At 38.9% G+C, this 19,535-nt stretch overlaps 1 protein-coding gene across 1 annotated transcript in view; it reads left to right on the forward strand.

Annotated features, from left to right (window-relative positions):
- Window positions 1-19,535, forward strand: part of USH2A (usherin) — a 722,977-nt gene that overhangs the window by 410,491 nt on the left and 292,951 nt on the right. Inside the window, exon 35 of the mRNA XM_036931704.2 lies at window positions 15,270-15,421. Coding sequence (XP_036787599.2) covers window positions 15,270-15,421 — 152 coding nt within the window. The remainder of the gene's footprint in view (window positions 1-15,269; window positions 15,422-19,535) is intronic.

Here is a 19,535-nt window from a genome sequence, read left to right on the forward strand (position 1 = left end):
TTATGCTGTTTAGGGATAGATCGCTCGGTAGAAAAGCAAGACAATGGTTCTTAAAAACTCAACCTAATTATCTAGGAGGGAGGGAAAGGGTTGGAATTATGGGAGATTAGAGAGTACTACAGATATTCTGTATTTTAACCTTGGTGATGGCTTTTTCCTTTTTCCTTTGTTTTTAAAATATGACATATTTTATGTACTTTATTATGTTTTATGCAATAATTTTTAAAATGTAGAAAGAAATAGAAGCTGGAGCGTAGAATGTCCTGCAGAATCTGAACACAAACTCTGTAGGCTTTTATGTATCCACCCATAGCTCTGTCACTTTCTAGCTGTGTGGCACTGACTCAGTCATCAAACCCCTCTCAAACTTGTTTTTCTCATTTGTAGAGAGAAAGTGAAACTCATTCGGCTTTCAAGGGCTTTTCCTGAGGATTAAATGGTACCTGATTAAAATACAAATACCGTTGTTAGTTTCCCAGCGATTTTCCTCTGATTTTCAAGGGTTTGCCTCTTCTTAACTGTCATGCTTAACTACACAATTTCTATGTTGCAATTTAATTACATGTGGTATTTTGAGATAGTTGTTGATTCACATGCAGTGGTAGAAGATAATGCAGAGGGATCCCTTATGCCCTTTGCCCAGTGTCCCCCAGTGCCTTCCAAAACTGTAGTACATTTTCACAACTAAATGCATCCTAGCCCTAAGCACTATACTTTTGTTTTATTAAAGAACAGAAGGAATATAAAACTGTTCAAGATACTCCTTTCTTAGAATATGCCACACACTACTGTTTCAAGGTGGCCTTCCTACATTCCTGAAACAATTTTGAAACCATTTATTTTTGTGTGTGAACTGGCAATTAATGAGTCTAGATAAGGTTAGGAGTCCAACTAAATTGTTGTTACTGGTTGTAACTCAGTCACAACTAGTTACTATACATTCAGGAAAAGATGGCTTCACTTTTTTTAAAAAATATTTTCAGCTGTCTTACTTCTTCCTACCTCCGAGGTCTCCCCTACTCCAGTCTATTATATATGTGACTCTAGGTTAAGTTTTCTGAATATGTCTCTCATTATGCCCCAAGTCAGTGCATAAAAACGTCAATAGTCCTCCCATACATCATAAAATCCTGACTCCTTGGAGTGGCATTCAAGGTCCTAACCTACCTTTGAAGGCTTATTTTCTATTAGACTTTAACCAGTTACAACAATAACAAAACATTGGTCTATTCAATCCTTACTATACCTCTACTTTCTTGCTTCCATGCATTGCTGGTAAATGTCCCCACCAGGAGCATCTTCCTAAGTCATTCCTTTTCACATTTTACCTGTTATGGAAGACCCAGCTTCCTTGTCTGGAAGACCTGGCTGCTCTAGAAGGCTTTTGGGATTCACTTTAGCCAGAATGATTGTTTCCTGCTAGAAGCTCCGGTACTTACTATCTGGGTCATTTGTTGGGCATAATGTTTTTATGGTGCTTATTTAACTCTTAAATTGTTATTTAATTAGACCTGGGATTAACCCTTCCATAAAGGTAGATATTATTTCTTATTCTTCCTGATCCCCCAATCACCAAGCATAGTACTTTTCAGGTAACTGACTTTCAATATATATATGTAAATCTTTTCATTAGACTCATCTTTATTGCTTTTAGGCTGGAGCATGTTTATTGGTTCTTAATCTGAGTGGGATTCCTAAGTATTTTAGAAGAGAGCTCTGGGCTGGAAATGGGTAAGAGGAGCAGGGGCAGGCGGTGGGATGGGATTTTACCAGATTTTACCACTGAATTTGTATTTGTGTGACCTTGGGAAACAGCTCAGGCCCTCTAAGACTCGATGCCCTTATTTGCACAACAAGGCAAATAACAGTTCTTATTTTTTGGTGTTGTTAAAGTTAACAGTAATAATTCATATAAAGCATGTAGCCTATTGTCTGACTCAAAGGAAGTGTCAGTACATTTTAAATGTAGAGTGTTCTATAGTTTCAAAAACACTTAGGCAGCATTTCAAAGACTTACCATTTTACTTTTCTCAAAGCTATACATAATGTTCTGTATTCTTGTCAAAGAAGGAAAGCATGTCCTTAGACTTCGTCTAAAATGTCCACTGGATTATATTCATTCATTTTTGTTACTCACTCTGGGAATCTGAGGTCAGTGAAACTTATTATGGTAATAGATGTTTGAAACTTATTACTTACTAAGTATATGGTTTTAGAATTGAATTATACAATGTTTCATATGATACTAATTTTATTTATATGAAAACCGCTGATAATAAAAATAATGAATTCTGCTAGTATATCTTGATAAGAAATGAAGTGTTCTTTTCCAATGATTATCTCTATTGTTCACAGATTTACCAGGAAGCTTGACTATGTATTCTTAACTCAGGAGTTTTTAGTTAACGGTCTTGCCCAAACCAGACCAAAGAAAACACCTACGCTTGTCTGAGGCTCCCATTTTAGGGTGTCTGTGGACAGCAGCTATAAACTACAATGGTGTCACACTTTGGCCAGACCTTGAGATCTGGTGATTGACTGGTAGGACCTGGACTAAAAGGCAAAAAACGCAGAGAGGCCAGCATCATGAGTCTGCCTTATCCTCACAGCGTGGGTATTATTGACCCCAGGTTTCTGATTCTGGTATGGGGTACTCCCGTCCTGCTAGTACTCTGTAAAGGCCTGACTGATCACCGACTGCCTGTGGCATGATCAGATATGTGTTTTGAAAAATGCTCTCTGTCTGCAGTCAGAAGAATGAATTGTATAGGAGTATTAATAATGCATCAGAACACTTAGGTGGTCATTATTCTCAGGCATGAGATGATGGCAGAATGAACTGGATGGTCATGGATATGGAAATGGGTAAAGATCAATGTAGAACATGCAGCCTACAGGACTCAGTGATGGAGTTGGTATGGTGTAGCAGGTAGAGGAGAATGTTAAAAATGACTTAAAGGGCAGACCCTACTTATCCATTGTGTACTGTTTCCACAATGCGGTTCTATAATTGATTCTCTAGCCTTTCCTACAAATGCTGTCAAACATTGGTTGCCTGTAGAATACTGGGTAATTCTCTGTGTGTGTGTGTATGTGTGAGATCTCACCTCCACTGACACTGGACCTCAGTCTTATCCACCTCTCAGTTTAGATGTATCCTAGATACTAAAAAGTGAACAGCTGAATTAACTGTCACAAATCTCACAATTTCATTCTCAGCATATTTACCCTATACTCATCTTACTCTAAGCCCTTCTCTCAGTAGCTGTCTATTATTTCTTTACGCAGTTCCAGATGTCATGGTTATCTAGCTTCTCAGCATAGGTTGCTAGGGGTTGAGTTGCTAGAGTCAAGTAGACAAAGAAGTAACATTTGAGAGATTGTCACTGAGGAAGAATCAAGCAGAACTCAAAAAGTAGATGCAGAAATTGATAAAGTATAGCCATTGAATGATGTTAAGGCTAAGAGCTGGGTAATTATCTGATATCTCATCAGTCCCGGAGGTATTACTGATATAGTCTTTGATGTCTATAATGCACAGTTTGAGTCCTCACAAATGAATCAATTACATTCATTATAGGCTGTGAGAGAAGACAGGTATGTGTGTAGTGCTTGCTAAAAAGATTTCCTTCAAAAATGGTGAAGATTCTTAAAGTTTGTACTTAAGGGATGAGATTTAGTTATAACAAAAATTAACTTATTAAAATACCTCATTTCCCAGTATGTCAGATAAATGAGATATTATGCACGTAATCCTAGCAAAAAAGAAATTCTCTGTTCCCCAATTATGTAAGAAAACGGAAGTATTGATTTGAGTACTTTCTATTTCATTGTTGAAAAGCAGGTCAAGTAGATAGCATTTCAGGGGTCTTAAAATTTCTTTTAGGAGCTTCTGCAATACATTATTTGCACATAAGATTTTTTTTTTTGGTGAGGATTATATGATTGCTTAGCAGAGTGCCTAGCACATAATAATGTATTGTCATTATTATTAATGTGATTTTATCCATTTTTCCTCTCTTAAATTTTCCATGTACTATTTGGTTTTCACTATGTATCTTTCCTTTCTTAATTTTAATTCATTTGCACTTTGGTGTGTCAAGTATCAAATGGCATTAAATCAAATGCTTTCTATAAGTATTCTTAGAGTTACCATAGATGGTCATATAGAATAACAGGGAACACATACTGGTAGCTCTGTTTTTTGTGTGTGTAGCCATAGTACTACATGATACTAGAAGACTCTTTGCCCCAAATCTGAAAATAAGGGAAATGCACCTGCTTACATCAAGGTAAACTGTGCACAGCTTACTTTAAAAAGGAAACTGGGTCATAGAAGTCACTTTATTAAAAGTATTAGCTCACTTACATGAAAAAAAGCTTTATCCTAAAGGATGTATTGATCAAGATCTAATTGGTCAAACAGAAAAGGTGTCAGGTATATGAGACAGACAAGGTTTAATACAAGGAGTTGGTTCCAAAGGTGTTGGAAGGGCTGGCGGGACAAAAGGGAGATGGGGGTGGGTGCTGGCTGGCAGATACACAAGGGGGACTGGCAGCGAGCTGCTTGCTCCCCTGGGCTGGAGCCTCGGAGCCAAGATCCTGCTCGCTGGCTTCACTCTGGAGCCATCACAAGATGCTGCCCCAGCCGGCCTGAAGTATGGCCAAGATCCCACTACCGAAGAGGCTGCAGACATGGAAGGATTGCTCTGCGGCCTGAGGCTGCAGCTGTTTTGCTCCTCAGCTGACCTAGCACAGTCCCCAGGGCCTCTGCACTTGTAGCCAGAAACTGGGCATGTCCTTCCTTCTTGCTCCTGCCCTCCGAGCAGTGCCTCCTATTGGTGAAACTGAATAGGAAGCCAACAAGCAAGCGAACTGGAAATGCAGTTTTGTGGGCTACTGAGCTCAGCGCGCAGAGCAGACTGCAGAAGCGCGGCTGTGAGGCTGTGATTAGACGACTTTAACCAGCTTATTCAGCATCTATGCACATTCTTCTCCCTTCCATTCACCTTCTGCCACCAACAATAATCACTGCATGTTTCTACTAACATGACCTTCTAAGCTGTATATAGATGAAGATGAAGATGCTCTTAGCCTCTGTCGCCATATTCATACCTGAGTGGTATGAGCCATCCCCTAGTTTAGACACAACCCACCTGAATATCCTACAATTTAAAACTAAGCTATAAATGAATACCCACTAACTTCTTTAATATCAATCAACAGGGAAAAGGAGGAAGGAAAATTATTATTATATTTGAATCTTTACGTAATAGGCAGGAAATAAAACATGAATAACATTTGCAGTTCTTAGTTTAAGGCCATAGTTGATATGCATAATGTCTTCCCCTTGCCCTCAGCTGGTAGCTCATCTGTTTGGGATTTTCGACCTAGTAAAACAACTCAAACTTTCATTACTAAAGGGCTTATATCCTTAGTGGCCCTGGCTTGGGTTGCTGTAGACTTTTAACACTTACATGATCAGACCTGGTCAGATAAAGAGATGCCCTTGAGAATGTCCTAGGAGTTAGTGTGCAGCAAAAAGCTAATTCCTCCTTCCACACAGTAACTTTTTTTTTTTTTTTTCTTTTAATAATTATTTTTTATTGAAGGGTAGTTGATGCACAGTATTACATTACATTAGTTTCAAGTGTACAACACAGTGGTAGAACATTTATATACATAATTCGAGGTTCCAGCTATCACCCTACCAAGCTGTTACATTATCTTGACTATATTCCGTATGCTATACATTACATCCCGGTTACTTATTTATTTTACCATTGGAAGTCTGTCCTTTTTTTTTTTTTTTTTTTTTTTTTTGTGAGGGCATCTCTCATATTTATTGATCAAATGGTTGTTAACGACAATAAAATTCTGTATAGGGGAGTCAATGCTCAATGCACAATCATTAATCCACCCCAAGCCTAATTTTCGTCAGTCTCCAATCTTCTGAGGCATAACAAACAAGTTCTTACATGGAGAACAAATTCTTACATAATGAATAAGTTACATAGTGAAAAGTACAAGGGCAGTCATCACAGAAACTTTCAGTTTTGCTCATGTATTATGAACTCTAAACAGTCAGTTCAAATATGAATACTCATTTGGTTTTTATACTTGATTTATGTGTGGATACTACATTTCTCTCTTTATTATTATTATTTTTAATAAAATGCTGAAGTGGTAGGTAGATACAAGATAAAGGTAGAAAACATAGTTTAGTGTTGTAAGAGAGCAAATGTAGATGATCAGGTGTGTGCCTGTAGACTATGTGTTAATCCAAGCCAGACCAGGGCAATAAAACGTCCACGTATGCAGAAGATTTCTCTCAGAACGGGGGGGGTGAGGTTCTAAGCCTCACCTCTGTTGATCCCCAATTTCTCACCTGATGGCCCCCCTGCGACTGTGCCTGTCTTAGGTTGTTCCTCCCTTGAGGAATCTTACCTGTCTCTGGCTAACCAGTCATCTTCCGGGGCCATACAGGGAAATGTGAAGTTGGTAAGTGAGAGAGAAGCCTTATTGTTTGAAAAGGTTAGCTTTTTACATCTTTGCATATTTATGCCCTGTGGCTTCTATGCCCAGCATTTGTCTTGAGGTATCTTTACCACTTGGAAGAATTATGATACTCGATAAGTTTGATACGAGGCACGAATTCTATTTAAGGGTTGTAATTAGGAAGGAAGAAGAAAAGCTGTAGAAGTAGCAGGCGGAAGAAAACATGGGAAGATTGATTATTTCTTTGGCATATCTTCTTGTAGAGTAACTTCAGCATGAATAGGTTTTAAGCTACTACTTAAATTGCGCACACACATTAACATAATAGGAGTATAGTTACATAACCAAAGCATATCTGTAATTACCAGCCATCTCCAGTGAAACCAAGAAAACCAGTTAGGCACCTTAGGCATTTGTGAAAACTTATCTATGACATGGTGGATATTGTCCAACTGAACTTGAACAGTCTGAGAGAAATCAGACAAATTAAAACAACCCATTCCTGGGGACTGTTCACATGCCATATGTTCTTTTAACAGTAAATAGTCTGTAGTTGTAAGACTTTGGAGCGCTACAATTTGCACTTCTCCAAATTCTTGGTTGAGTTCCAACAGTATAGATCCAGTCAAATTTGTTGTTTTACTGTATGCAAAGGCCAGCTTAGATATCTCCTTCCTCATTCCCATGGCAAGTCCAGGAACTGGTGGGATGAGTGCATCTACAGCTGTAGCAGTGCGTGGATCTTTGTTGGGGTTTTTTGATGATCATCTTCTGGCATGAGTCTTCCAGAGAGTGCTGATGTTGGAAGTTCTTTTTCATATTGTATCTTAGTTCATTTTTGGGGTAGCCCAATTAGGCTTTGATCCTCTGTATAAACACAAACAGACCCTTTGCCTACACTTTTATATGCCCTTTATACCCTTGTGTAGAACTCGTTGGAGGTTACCACACAGGAACTGCCCTTTTTTTTTTTTTTTTTCTTTGTTTTTGGTATCACTAATCTACACTTACATGACGAATATTATGCTTACTAGGCTCTCCCCTATACCAGGTCTCCCCTATAAACCCCTTTACAGTCATTGTCCATCAGCATAGCAAAATGTTGTAGAATCACTACTTGCCTTCTCTGTGTTGTACAGCCCTCCCTTTTCTCCTACCCCCCCTTGCATGTTAATCTTAATACCCCCCTACTTCTCCCCCCCTTATCCCTCCCTACCCACCCATCCTCCCCAGTCCCTTTCCCTTTGGTACCTGTTAGTCCATTCTTGAGTTCTGTGATTCTGCTGCTGTTTTGTTCCTTCAGTTTTTCCTTTGTTCTTATATTCCACAGATAAGTGAAATCATTTGGTATTTCTCTTTCTTCGCTTGGCTTGTTTCACTGAGCATAATACCCTCCAGCTCCATCCATGTTGCTGCAAATGATTGGATTTGCCCTTTCCTTATGGCAGAGTAGTATTCCATTGTGTATATGTACCACATCTTCTTTATCCATTCATCTATTGATGGACATTTAGGTTGCTTCCAATTCTTGGCTATTGTAAATAGTGCTGCAATAAACATAGGGGTGCATCTGTCTTTCTCAAACTTGATTGCTGCGTTCTTAGGGTAAATTCCTAGGAGTGCAATTCCTGGGTCAAATGGTAAGTCTGTTTTGAGCATTTTGATGTACCTCCATACTGCTTTCCACAATGGCTGAACTAACTTACATTCCCACCAGCAGTGTAGGAGGGTTCCCCTTTCTCCACAGCCTCGCCAACATTTGTTGTTGTTTGTCTTTTGGATGGCAGCCATCCTTACTGGTGTGAGGTGATACCTCATTGTAGTTTTAATTTGCATTTCTCTGATAATTAGCGATGTGGAGCATCTTTTCATGTGTCTGTTGGCCATCTGTATTTCTTTTTTGGAGAACTGTCTGTTCAGTTCCTCTGCCCATTTTTTAATTGGGTTATTTGTTTTTTGTTTGTTGAGGCGTGAGAGCTCCTTATATATTCTGGACGTCAAGCCTTTATCGGATGTGTCATTTTCAAATATATTCTCCCATACTGTAGGGATCCTTCTTGTTCTATTGATGGTGTCTTTTGCTGTACAGAAGCTTTTCAGCTTAATATAGTCCCACTTACTCATTTTTGCTGTTGTTTTCCTTGCCTGGGGAGATATGTTCAAGAAGAGGTCACTCATGTTTATGTCTAAGAGGTTTGTGCCTATGTTTTCTTCCAAGAGTTTAATGGTTTCATGGCTTACATTCAGGTCTTTGATCCATTTTGAGTTTACTTTTGTATATGGGGTTAGACAATGGTCCAGTTTCATTCTCCTACATGTAGCTGTCCAGTTTTGCCAGCACCACCTGTTGAAGAGACTGTCATTTCGCCATTGTATGTCCATGGCTCCTTTATCAAATATTAATTGACCATATATGTCTGGGTTAATGTCTGGATTCTCTAGTCTGTTCCATTGGTCTGTGGCTCTGCTCTTGTGCCAGTACCAAATTGTCTTGATTACTATGGCTTTATAGTAGAGCTTGAAGTTGGGGAGTGAGATCCCCCCTACTTTATTCTTCTTTCTCAGGATTGCTTTGGCTATTCGGGGTCTTTTGTGTTTCCATATGAATTTTTGAATTATTTGTTCCAGTTCATTGAAGAATGTTGCTGGTAGTTTCATAGGGATTGCATCAAATCTGTATATTGCTTTGGGCAGGATGGCCATTTTGACGATATTAATTCTTCCTAGCCACGAGCATGGGATGAGTTTCCATCTGTTAGTGTCCCCTTTAATTTCTCTTAAGAGTGACTTGTAGTTTTCAGAGTATAAGTCTTTCACTTCTTTGGTTAGGTTTATTCCTAGGTATTTTATTTTTTTTGATGCAATTGTGAATGGAGTTGTTTTCCTGATTTCTCTTTCTGTTGGTTCATTGTTAGTATACAGGAAAGCCACAGATTTCTGTGTGTTGATTTTGTATCCTGCAACTTTGCTGTATTCCGATATCAGTTCTAGTAGTTTTGGGGTGGAGTCTTTAGGGTTTTTTATGTACAGTATCATGTCATCTGCAAATAGTGACAGTTTAACTTCTTCTTTACCAATCTGGATTCCTTGTATTTCTTTATTTTGTCTGATTGCCGTGGCTAGGACCTCCAGTACTATGTTAAATAACAGTGGAGAGAGTGGGCATCCCTGTCTAGTTCCTGATCTCAGAGGAAATGCTTTCAGCTTCTCGCTGTTCAATATAATGTTGGCTGTGGGTTTATCATAGATGGCCTTTATTATGTTGAGGTACTTGCCCTCTATTCCCATTTTGCTGAGAGTTTTTAACATGAATGGATGTTGAATTTTGTCAAATGCTTTTTCAGCATCTATGGAGATGATCATGTGGTTTTTGTCTTTCTTTTTGTTGATGTGGTGGATGATGTTGATGGACTTTCGAATGTTGTACCATCCTTGCCTCCCTGGGATGAATCCCACTTGGTCGTGGTGTATGATCCTTTTGATGTATTTTTGAATTTGGTTTGCTAATATGTTGTTGAGTATTTTTGCATCTACGTTCATCAGGGATATTGGTCTGTAGTTTTCTTTTTTGGTGGGGTCTTTGCCTGGTTTTGGTATTAGGGTGATGTTAGCTTCATAGAATGAGTTTGGGAGTATCCCCTCCTCCTCTAATTTTTGGAAAACTCTAAGGAGAATGGGTATTATGTCTTCCCTGTATGTCTGATAAAATTCCGAGGTAAATCCATCTGGCCCGGGAGTTTTGTTCTTTGGTAGTTTTTTGATTACCGCTTCAATTTCGTTGCTGGTAATTGGTCTGTTTAGATTTTCTGTTTCGTCCTGGGTCAATCTTGGGAGGTTATATTTTTCTAGGAAGTTGTCCATTTCTCCTAGGTTTCCCAGCTTGTTAGCATATAGGTTTTCATAGTATTCTCTAATAATTCTTTGCATTTCTGTGGGGTCCGTCGTGATTTTTCCTTTCTCGTTTCTGATACTGTTGATTTGTGTTGACTCTCTTGTCTTCTTAATAAGTCTGGCTAGAGGCTTATCTATTTTGTTTATTTTCTCAAAGAACCAGCTCTTGGTTTCATTGATTTTTGCTATTGTTTTATTCTTCTCAATTTTATTTATTTCTTCTCTGATCTTTATTATGTCCCTCCTTCTGCTGACCTTAGGCCTCATCTGTTCTTCTTTTTCCAATTTCGATAATTGTGACATTAGACCATTCATTTGGGATTGCTCTTCCTTTTTTAAATATGCTTGGATTGCTATATACTTTCCTCTTAAGACTGCTTTTGCTGCGTCCCACAGAAGTTGGGGCTTAGTGTTGTTGTTGTCATTTGTTTCCATATATTGCTGGATCTCCATTTTGATTTGGTCATTGATCCATTGATTATTTAGGAGTGTGTTGTTAAGCCTCCATGTGTTTGTGAGCCTCTTTGCTTTCTTTGTACAGTTTATTTCTAGTTTTATGCCTTTGTGGTCTGAAAAGTTGGTTGGTAGGATTTCAATCTTTTGGATTTTTCTGAGGCTCTTTTTGTGGCCTAGTATGTGGTCTATTCTGGAGAATGTTCCATGTGCACTTGAGAAGAATGTATATCCCGCTGCTTTTGGATGTAGAGTTCTATAGATGTCTATTAGGTCCATCTGCTCTACTGTGTTGTTCAGTGCTTCCGTGTCCTTACTTATTTTCTGCCCAGTGGATCTATCCTTTGGGGTGAGTGGTGTGTTGAAGTCTCCTAGAATGAATGCATTGCAGTCTATATCCCCCTTTAGTTCTGTTAGTATTTGTTTCACATATGCTGGTGCTCCTGTGTTGGGTGCATATATATTTAGAATGGTTATATCCTCTTGTTTGACTGAGCCCTTTATCATTATGTAGTGTCCTTCTTTATCTCTTGTTACTTTCTTTGTTTTGAAGTCTATTTTGTCTGATATTAGTACTGCAACCCCTGCTTTCTTCTCACTGTTGTTTGCTTGAAATATGTTTTTCCATCCCTTGACTTTTAGTCTGTACATGTCTTTGGGTTTGAGGTGAGTTTCTTGTAAGCAGCATATAGATGGGTCTTGCTTTTTTATCCATTCTGTTACTCTGTGTCTTTTGATTGGTGCATTCAACCCATTAACATTTAGGGTGACTATTGAAAGATATGTACTTATTGCCATTGCAGGCTTTAAATTCGTGGTTACCAAAGGTTCAAGGTTAGCCTCTTTAGTATCTTACTGCCTAACTTAGCTCGCTTATTGAGCTGTTATATACACTGTCTGGAGATTCTTTTCTTCTCTCCCTTCTTGTTCCTCCTCCTCGATTCTTCATATGTTGGGTGTTTTGTGCTGTGCTCTTTCTAGGAGTGCTCCCATCTAGAGCAGTCCCTGTAAGATGTTCTGTAGTGGTGGTTTGTGGAAAGCAAATTCCCTCAGCTTTTGTTTGTCTGGGAATTGTTTAATCCCACCGTCATATTTGAATGATAGTCGTGCTGGATACAGTATCCTTGGTTCAAGGCCCTTCTGTTTCATTGTATTAAATATATCATGCCATTCTCTTCTGGCCTGTAGGGTTTCTGTTGAGAAATCTGACGTTAGCCTGATGGGTTTCCCTTTATAGGTGACCTTTTTCTCTCTAGCTGCCTTTAACACTCTTTCCTTGTCCTTGATCTTTGCCATTTTAATTATTATGTGTCTTGGTGTTGTCCTTCTTGGATCCTTTCTGTTGGGGGTTCTGTGTATTTCCGTGGTCTGTTCGATTACTTCCTCCCCCAGTGTGGGGAAGTTTTCAGCAATTATTTCTTCTAAGATACTTTCCATCTCTTTTCCTCTCTCTTCTTCTTCTGGGACCCCTATAATACGGATATTGTTCCTTTTGGATTGGTCACACAGTTCTCTTAATATTGTTTCATTCCTGGAGATCCTTTTGTCTCTCTCTATGTCAGCTTCTATGCGTTCCTGTTCTCTGGTTTCAATTCCATCAATGGCCTCTTGCATTCTATCCATTCTGCTTATAAACCCTTCCAGAGTTTGTTTCATTTCTGCGATCTCCTTTCTGGCATCTGTGATCTCCTTCCGGACTTCATCCCATTTCTCTTGCGTATTTCTCTGCATCTCTGTCAGCACGTTTATGATTCTTATTTTGAATTCTTTTTCAGGGAGACTGGTTAGGTCTGTCTCCTTCTCTGGTGTTGTCTCTGTGATCTTTGTCTGCCTGTAGCTTTGCCTTTTCATGGTGATAGGAATAGTCTGCAGAACTGGGACGAGTGACGGCTGGAAGGACTTCCTTTCTTGTTGGTTTGTGGCCCTCCTCTCCTGCGAGAACAGCGACCTCTAGTGGCTTGTGCTGCGCAGCTGCGTGCAGACAGGGTTTCTGCTTCCTGCCCGGCTGCTATGGAGTTAATCTCCGCTGTTGCTGTGGGCGTGGCCTGGCTCGGGCAGCTACTCCAAAATGGTGGAGTCGCGTTGGAGCAGGAGCGGCTGGGAGGCTATTTATCTCCGTAAGGGGCCTCCCTGCTCCCTGCAGCCCAGGGGTTAGGGTGCCCAGAGATCCCGGATTCCCTACCTCTGGATTAAGTGACCCGCCCTGCCCCTTTGAGACTTCCAAAAAGCACCCGCCAAAACAAAACAACGACCACCAAAAAAAAAAAATAAGAAAAAAAAATTTTTTAATTAAAAAAAAAAAAAAAAAAGTTTTTAATAAAAAAAAAAAAGGGGTGGTCGTTCGTTTTTCTTTATTCTCCGGTGCCAGCCTCAGGCCTCTGCTCACCGGTCTTTCTGCCCTGTTTCCCTTGTATTGGGGTCCCTATCCCTTTAAGACTTCCAAAAAGCGCTCGCCAAAACAAAACAGCAAAAAAGCAAAAAAAAAAAAAATGGTCGCGCGCTTTTCTTATGTCCTCTGTCGCCCAGCCTCCAGTGCCTGCTCACTGTTCTTGCTGCCCTGTTTCCCTAGTATTGGGGTCCCTATCCCTTTAAGACTTCCAAAAAGCGCTCGCCAAAACAAAACAGCAAAAAAGCAAAAAAAAAAAAAAATGGTCGCGCGCTTTTCTTATGTCCTCTGTCGCCCAGCCTCCAGTGCCTGCTCACTGTTCTTGCTGCCCTGTTTCCCTAGTATTGGGGTCCCTATCCCTTTAAGACTTCCAAAAAGCGCTCGCCAAAACAAAACAGCAAAAAAGCAAAAAAAAAAAAAAATGGTCGCGCGCTTTTCTTATGCCCTCTGTCGCCCAGCCTCCAGTGCCTGCTCACTGTTCTTGCTGCCCTGTTTTCCCAGTATCGAGCGCCCTGCACTCTGGCCCGGATGGCGGGGGCTGGGTGTTCGGCAGTCCTGGGCTCCGTCTCCCTCCCGCTCTGCCTGCTCTTCTCCCGCCGGGAGCTGGGGGGAGGGGCGCTCGGCTCCCGCGGGGCCGGGGCTTGTATCTTACCCCCTTCGCGAGGCGCTGGGTTCTCTCAGGTGTGGATGTGGTCTGGATATTGTCCTGTGTCCTCTGGTCTTTATTCTAGGAAGGGTTGTCTTTGTTATATTTTCATAGATATATGTTGTTTTGGGAGGAGATTTCCGCTGCTCTACTCACGCCGCCATCTTCCACCCCTCCAGTAACTTTTTTCTTTGCCTGTTGATACAGCTGTGAAGGATATCCTGGCAATGGGCTCCACATTTTATAAGATCCCAGATGATGGTGCTGCCAGACCATTGTGAGAAGATTCTAGAAATGAGCAATTTTTCTCCCTGGAGAGAGGGAGGCTTGGGAAAAGGCTCCTGGTATTGGAGTCCCACCACCCCTAACATGAGGATGAATGAGGTTCAAGCTACCTTCAGAATATTAACAAGACCAAATCTGGTATCCTGAAGGCTGAAAGTCAGGCCTCGTGGAGACCAGCCAGTAGGGGCTTCCTTGATGTCCTTGACTTTGCTAGAGTCTTTTGTTTCAAAACTCATTCCTTCTCCAAATCTCCTATCTCTGAGCTATTCTTTAATATCATACCTTCAGCAAGTCGATTCCTATTTCGAGAATTTAGGTATCTCTTTTTCCTGCATCTTTAAATTTTCACTCTATATTGGATATTTTCACTATGTGACATTTCATTAATTAATTCATTCAAATAATATGTATTGTTTTCTACAAAGTGTTTAAGGCATGGTGCTGAGCTCTAGAAATAAACAAGTGAGGCAGAGTCAATAGGTTCCCTGGGGATCCTAAGGCCCGTTGGGAGCTTCTAGATTCAAATCCTGACTTCAATACTTGCCTGCTTTGTGACCTCAAGCAAGTTACCTAATCTGTCTGTGCCTGATTTACCCCATCTGTAAAACGGTGATAATAATATTGCCTCTATTATAGCAGTGCTGTGAGGAGAGGGATAAAAAGGAGTTCATACATAGAGCCTATATGCACAGAACAGTGCCTGACGCATCCTGAATAATATATAATGCCTTAATAAATAAGGTCATTTTACTTCCAGAGCACATGTATTAAGGCTATCATTTTAGGAAGCAATAAAAATGATAAAGGCACTTACTTAATTCATTTTGAATCTGGAACTCAAATGACAGCAGTGGATGTGATGCAATAGAGAGATTTCCATGCAGGGAACCCTGGGTTCTATTTATATCTTCGACTAATTACCTTAACAGTTTGATATTCAAGGGTGTATGCCTGTTCTATTCTTTGGAAAGAGACAAGGTTTAGACTAGGAGAAATATCAGACACTGTGATTCAGGGAAATTAGACATCACATCGAGGAGTGTTTGCTTTCTTGAGGCATTCTTTGCTATTGTCTACTAATCATACTAAAAGCCAATTGTTATCTTCCAGGCGTTATCACAAGTTATGGGCTCTATCTAGATGGTATATTAATCCACAATTCCTCAGAGCTCAGCTGCCATGCTTCTGGACTTGCACCTTGGAGCCTACATTCCTTCAGAGTCCAAGCATGCACGGCCAAAGGTTGTGCTCTGGGCCCGCTGGTGAGTGTGTGAATTTACATCCTGGGACTGTTTTAAATGTGCAATGACAATGACTGTCAAGGAAGAAGTAACTAGTGGTGACTCACTATCTGCACAGCGAGGCTTTTGAGCAGGATGGGAGGTTTTCTTTGTATAAGATATCATTTAAGAGTTAGTAAGATTTTGTATTCAACATAAATTTCAAGACTATACATAGGTCTAGTGGAGGATGGAATCTACATTTTGCTGAAATTTCTAAAGGCAAGTTAGCCAGTTTAGCAAGTATACATACAATTTTGTCCAATTTAGTGACATGTCAAAAGTGGATATTTTTCTTCCTAATGATGGGCCCCACAACTAAGAAATTTATGACTAAAAAGTGAAAATAACTTTTAAGTCCATAACTACCACAATAGGACCATGCTGCTCCCCACCCAAGTAAGTTAATCAATAAAGGGTCGAGCTTGCCTCCTTTTTTAGAATAAAATACTTTTATTTCCTTAGTGTGATGTAGCTTCATAAGAACAGTATTTAATACTGCATTTAATGTCAGCTTTTTAAAAATGCATTAATGTCAGCTTTCTACATTCCACAGAAATCTGTCTGAAATGAAATCTATATCTGTATTTCATGAGCAGTTAAAAGATGGACAAAACATTTTTATTTCAACATAATTTTTAAAATAATTAGTAGTATGTAAAATTCTCATAGGCTAGCAGAACAGTCTTTAGTTTCCAAACATCATGTTTTATATTTGTGCCTTTTTCTTGATTGATAATTGGATTTGCTTCTTTTAAGGGAAATAACCATTAGTTTTTAGAATATATTGGCCAATGTTTGCTAATGCCCTATCATTTTAATGCACTCTGTCTTCATTGAAGACTGTATTATAAATATTACCTTGAAAAACAGCTCTACTGTTTAATTTTTGCTTCCTTATTTTTCATTACACCTCCCATTTCATTTCAGAGATTGGTTGCTTTCCAAGCTGCTAACATCATCTGTTGGGGAAGCCGAGCTGTAGTCTTTATTGCCATTAAGTATTTTATAGCTTAGACCCCTCTGATGGTTACTTACTTTTAAAAGCAGGAATGGCAGTAGGCCAGCCTTTCTTCTCCATTCAAAAAAAGAAATGGAAACAAAAGCACACTTCATATGAGCTTGAAACTTAGACTTTTTCAGAAATAGAAACAGCAAATTGTTGTTCCGGCCGCTCAGTCGGCTCCCACACTGTCTCTTGAGGTTCTGACAACTTTAAACAGGGGGGACACAGTTATCTATCTGTGTCCTGTGCAGAAAAGATAGTAGGCAATGTTATCCTTAAGAAATCAAGTGCCGCAATGCCCTGATGAGAGGGGGTAAGAACAGAACTGGACTGTAAAACCTGTGCTGTCATGGCCTCATTCATTCTAGACTCAGTCCTGACATAAAGCAGAGTTATTTTCTCCCCTTGCTACTTTCCTTTATCCTGTGCTCAGTATGCAAACGCTTTTCCTAAGTCAATGATCCATCTCTAATCACTGGGATTGAACAACAATGTCTTTATTTAGAACTAGTCAACTATATGCTGCCAAGAAGTTAAAACCCATGGTCTTCAATTGATTTCTAAAGTATTTTTGTACCAATTACTGTACATGTCATGCACTGAAGAAATGACATATCTGAGTAATGCCAAGTCGCCTTGACTAGCTATCATAATCATGAAGGATATATTATGGATTCTGATATATGTACATATATCTATACACTTAAAGCTATTCTCTATATAAATCCCAATGCTATAACAAACATTTCATTGAAACGAAAGATTTATAATTTGAACTTTTAAGCCTTTTGTTGGCAGAAACAAATAATACATTTTTGAGACCCAATTGTTTTGTTCACCTAGCAACATTGCTTAATGATAACTCTTGGTTTCAGAAGGAGAGGCCTGTTTATTTTGCATCTCTTACAGACTTAATGTCATTGTTTCTCAAGCACGCAGTGAAATACGATGCAGTGCTTTCTAGAACAGATACACTCTACAGTCTACAAAGTGGTACGATTTGCCCTCAAAATTGGCAAGTTGCTCATATAATAAAAGAAAAAGTAGTGAGAAAGGACAAATTTGATAAAATGGAATATTTTAAAAATGAAAACTCATACATAAATTCTTTGTGCTTACTATTTTAATGTAGTATTAGCTCAGTATGTTTTGTTGCCTTGTCCTGACCAAATTTATTTGCTGTTATTTATTTGTGGTTCAGAAGGAATTGCTCGGTATCCATCTGAGAAAAGATCTCCTTGTGATTTGTTCAGGTTGTGTCCATTTACACAATGTCTTTGGCTTTTAAAGAAATTCTAATGTAAAAAGCAATTTATAATACCTTTGTTCCTAATTTTAAGATGCTAATATGCATTGCCAAATTTAATCCAGTAACTGAGATGTTAATAAAAGTTTGAAATAATGAAAAAAATTAACAGAAAATGCAGCGGGGAACTTTATAAACACTTTCCTTGCTTTTCATTATGTTTTTGAATAGTAGTAGGGAGAAATCTTTTGCATTTTGTGTTTCTATAATAAAATTCCATGAATTTGTCCAGAGGAAAATCACTTTGTTTTCTTCCCCTTAGCCAAGGTTAGGGGACACCGGTGGGGTCTAAGATAGGGAATTTTATGACTGTGTCCAGCCTTGAACATTCACTGGGTTCAGTTCTCTAAGGATCCTCTTAAGGGTGGAATGGAAAACTCTAGGCCACTGCTGTGTGACATGCTTAAAAAGCTCCCTTGGTCTCTTGATGACATACTTACACAGACAAATGCACCCAGACAGGCATGTACGTATACTCACCTTTTCACGTTCATTTTTTACAAAGAAACAAATAAATGTGTTTTAAGGCATCTCCATTTTAATGGCAATATTTGTTATGGTTAAGGTAATCCTGTATGGCGACCCTACACTCAACCCATTCCCATGCCTCCTTTGGAAATGTGCTGATGTTACTAAGCCTCAGATGTCTCCACCTATTGAAAAGGGAAATGATGCCTACTTTAAACAGGGTTTCTATGAAAATTTAAGTGAAATGTTTATACAAGGGTTTCTGATACATAGTAAGAGTTTATTAAGGAGGACATTTTTTTAAATGTTTATATTTTTCTCATTGCACATTTGTTCTCAATTTTTTTTTTTTTCTGTGTCAAGGAAGGTTTTCAGCTGAAAACCAAGCCAGTCTTCCAGAGTGCCTTTTTCTTAATACTCTTTTTAAGGCAAGGCAGGAAAACAAAAAGGTCATTAAAAAAAAAAAAAAAAGACTGAGTCAAAGCAAAATAGCACCATTGCCAAATGTAGTGTAGAGTAAAAGCTGGAGAATTTATCCAGATACTTAAGGAAATCTAAAAATATATTTATTTTGAACTGGGCAGATATTTAATGATCATAACATAATTATCTGGAACTGCCCTTAATTCTTCAACTTTTAGAGTCTCGTTCTATTTGGAACATTTGAAAATCATTTCCTATGCAATAATTTGAACTATATACATAGACTTAATGAAAGCAATTGCAGTGTTATGAAATATTAAAATGATGAATTGATATTTTTCCAGTCAAGTTTCTTTATAATTTTTTGTACATAGCCATTAGACTAAAAAAAATGACTGGGAGTTATAGATCGCAAGAACCCCATAGCCTTTCTCAGATGAAAATAAAACATGTCGTGACCTCATACTTATTAAAAATTAACACTCTGTCTTTTTCACATTTATTTTCATAATTGGGAAAGTGTATTCGCCCTAACAAATGAAGGTTTCGTAATTGAGAATATTTGCCTGCCTAAGGATTTCGTGTTTGATCACCTTCTTGTGAGCCATGAGCCTGTACTTTAAGAATAAGGTCAAAATTATCAGCATATTCAATAAATCTTGAAAGGTCAAACATTGATGAGTGATGCTTATGAGTTTGTGGCAATTAGTTAACGAATGTAAGCCAGTTATTAAAAGATGCTAAACTATCCTGAACCCCTTTCTACTTTCTTGCCAACTTCCTCTTCCTCTGGTCACTTACTCATTTTATGTATTTAGTTATTAAAATCTTTCTGGCCACTGTGCAGGTAAGGGTTACACTTTATTTCAGAGTCCTTCTCTTCAAAGAATAAT

Source organism: Manis pentadactyla, chromosome 19, assembly GCF_030020395.1.
Source record: "Manis pentadactyla isolate mManPen7 chromosome 19, mManPen7.hap1, whole genome shotgun sequence".
Lineage (NCBI taxonomy): Eukaryota > Metazoa > Chordata > Mammalia > Pholidota > Manidae > Manis > Manis pentadactyla.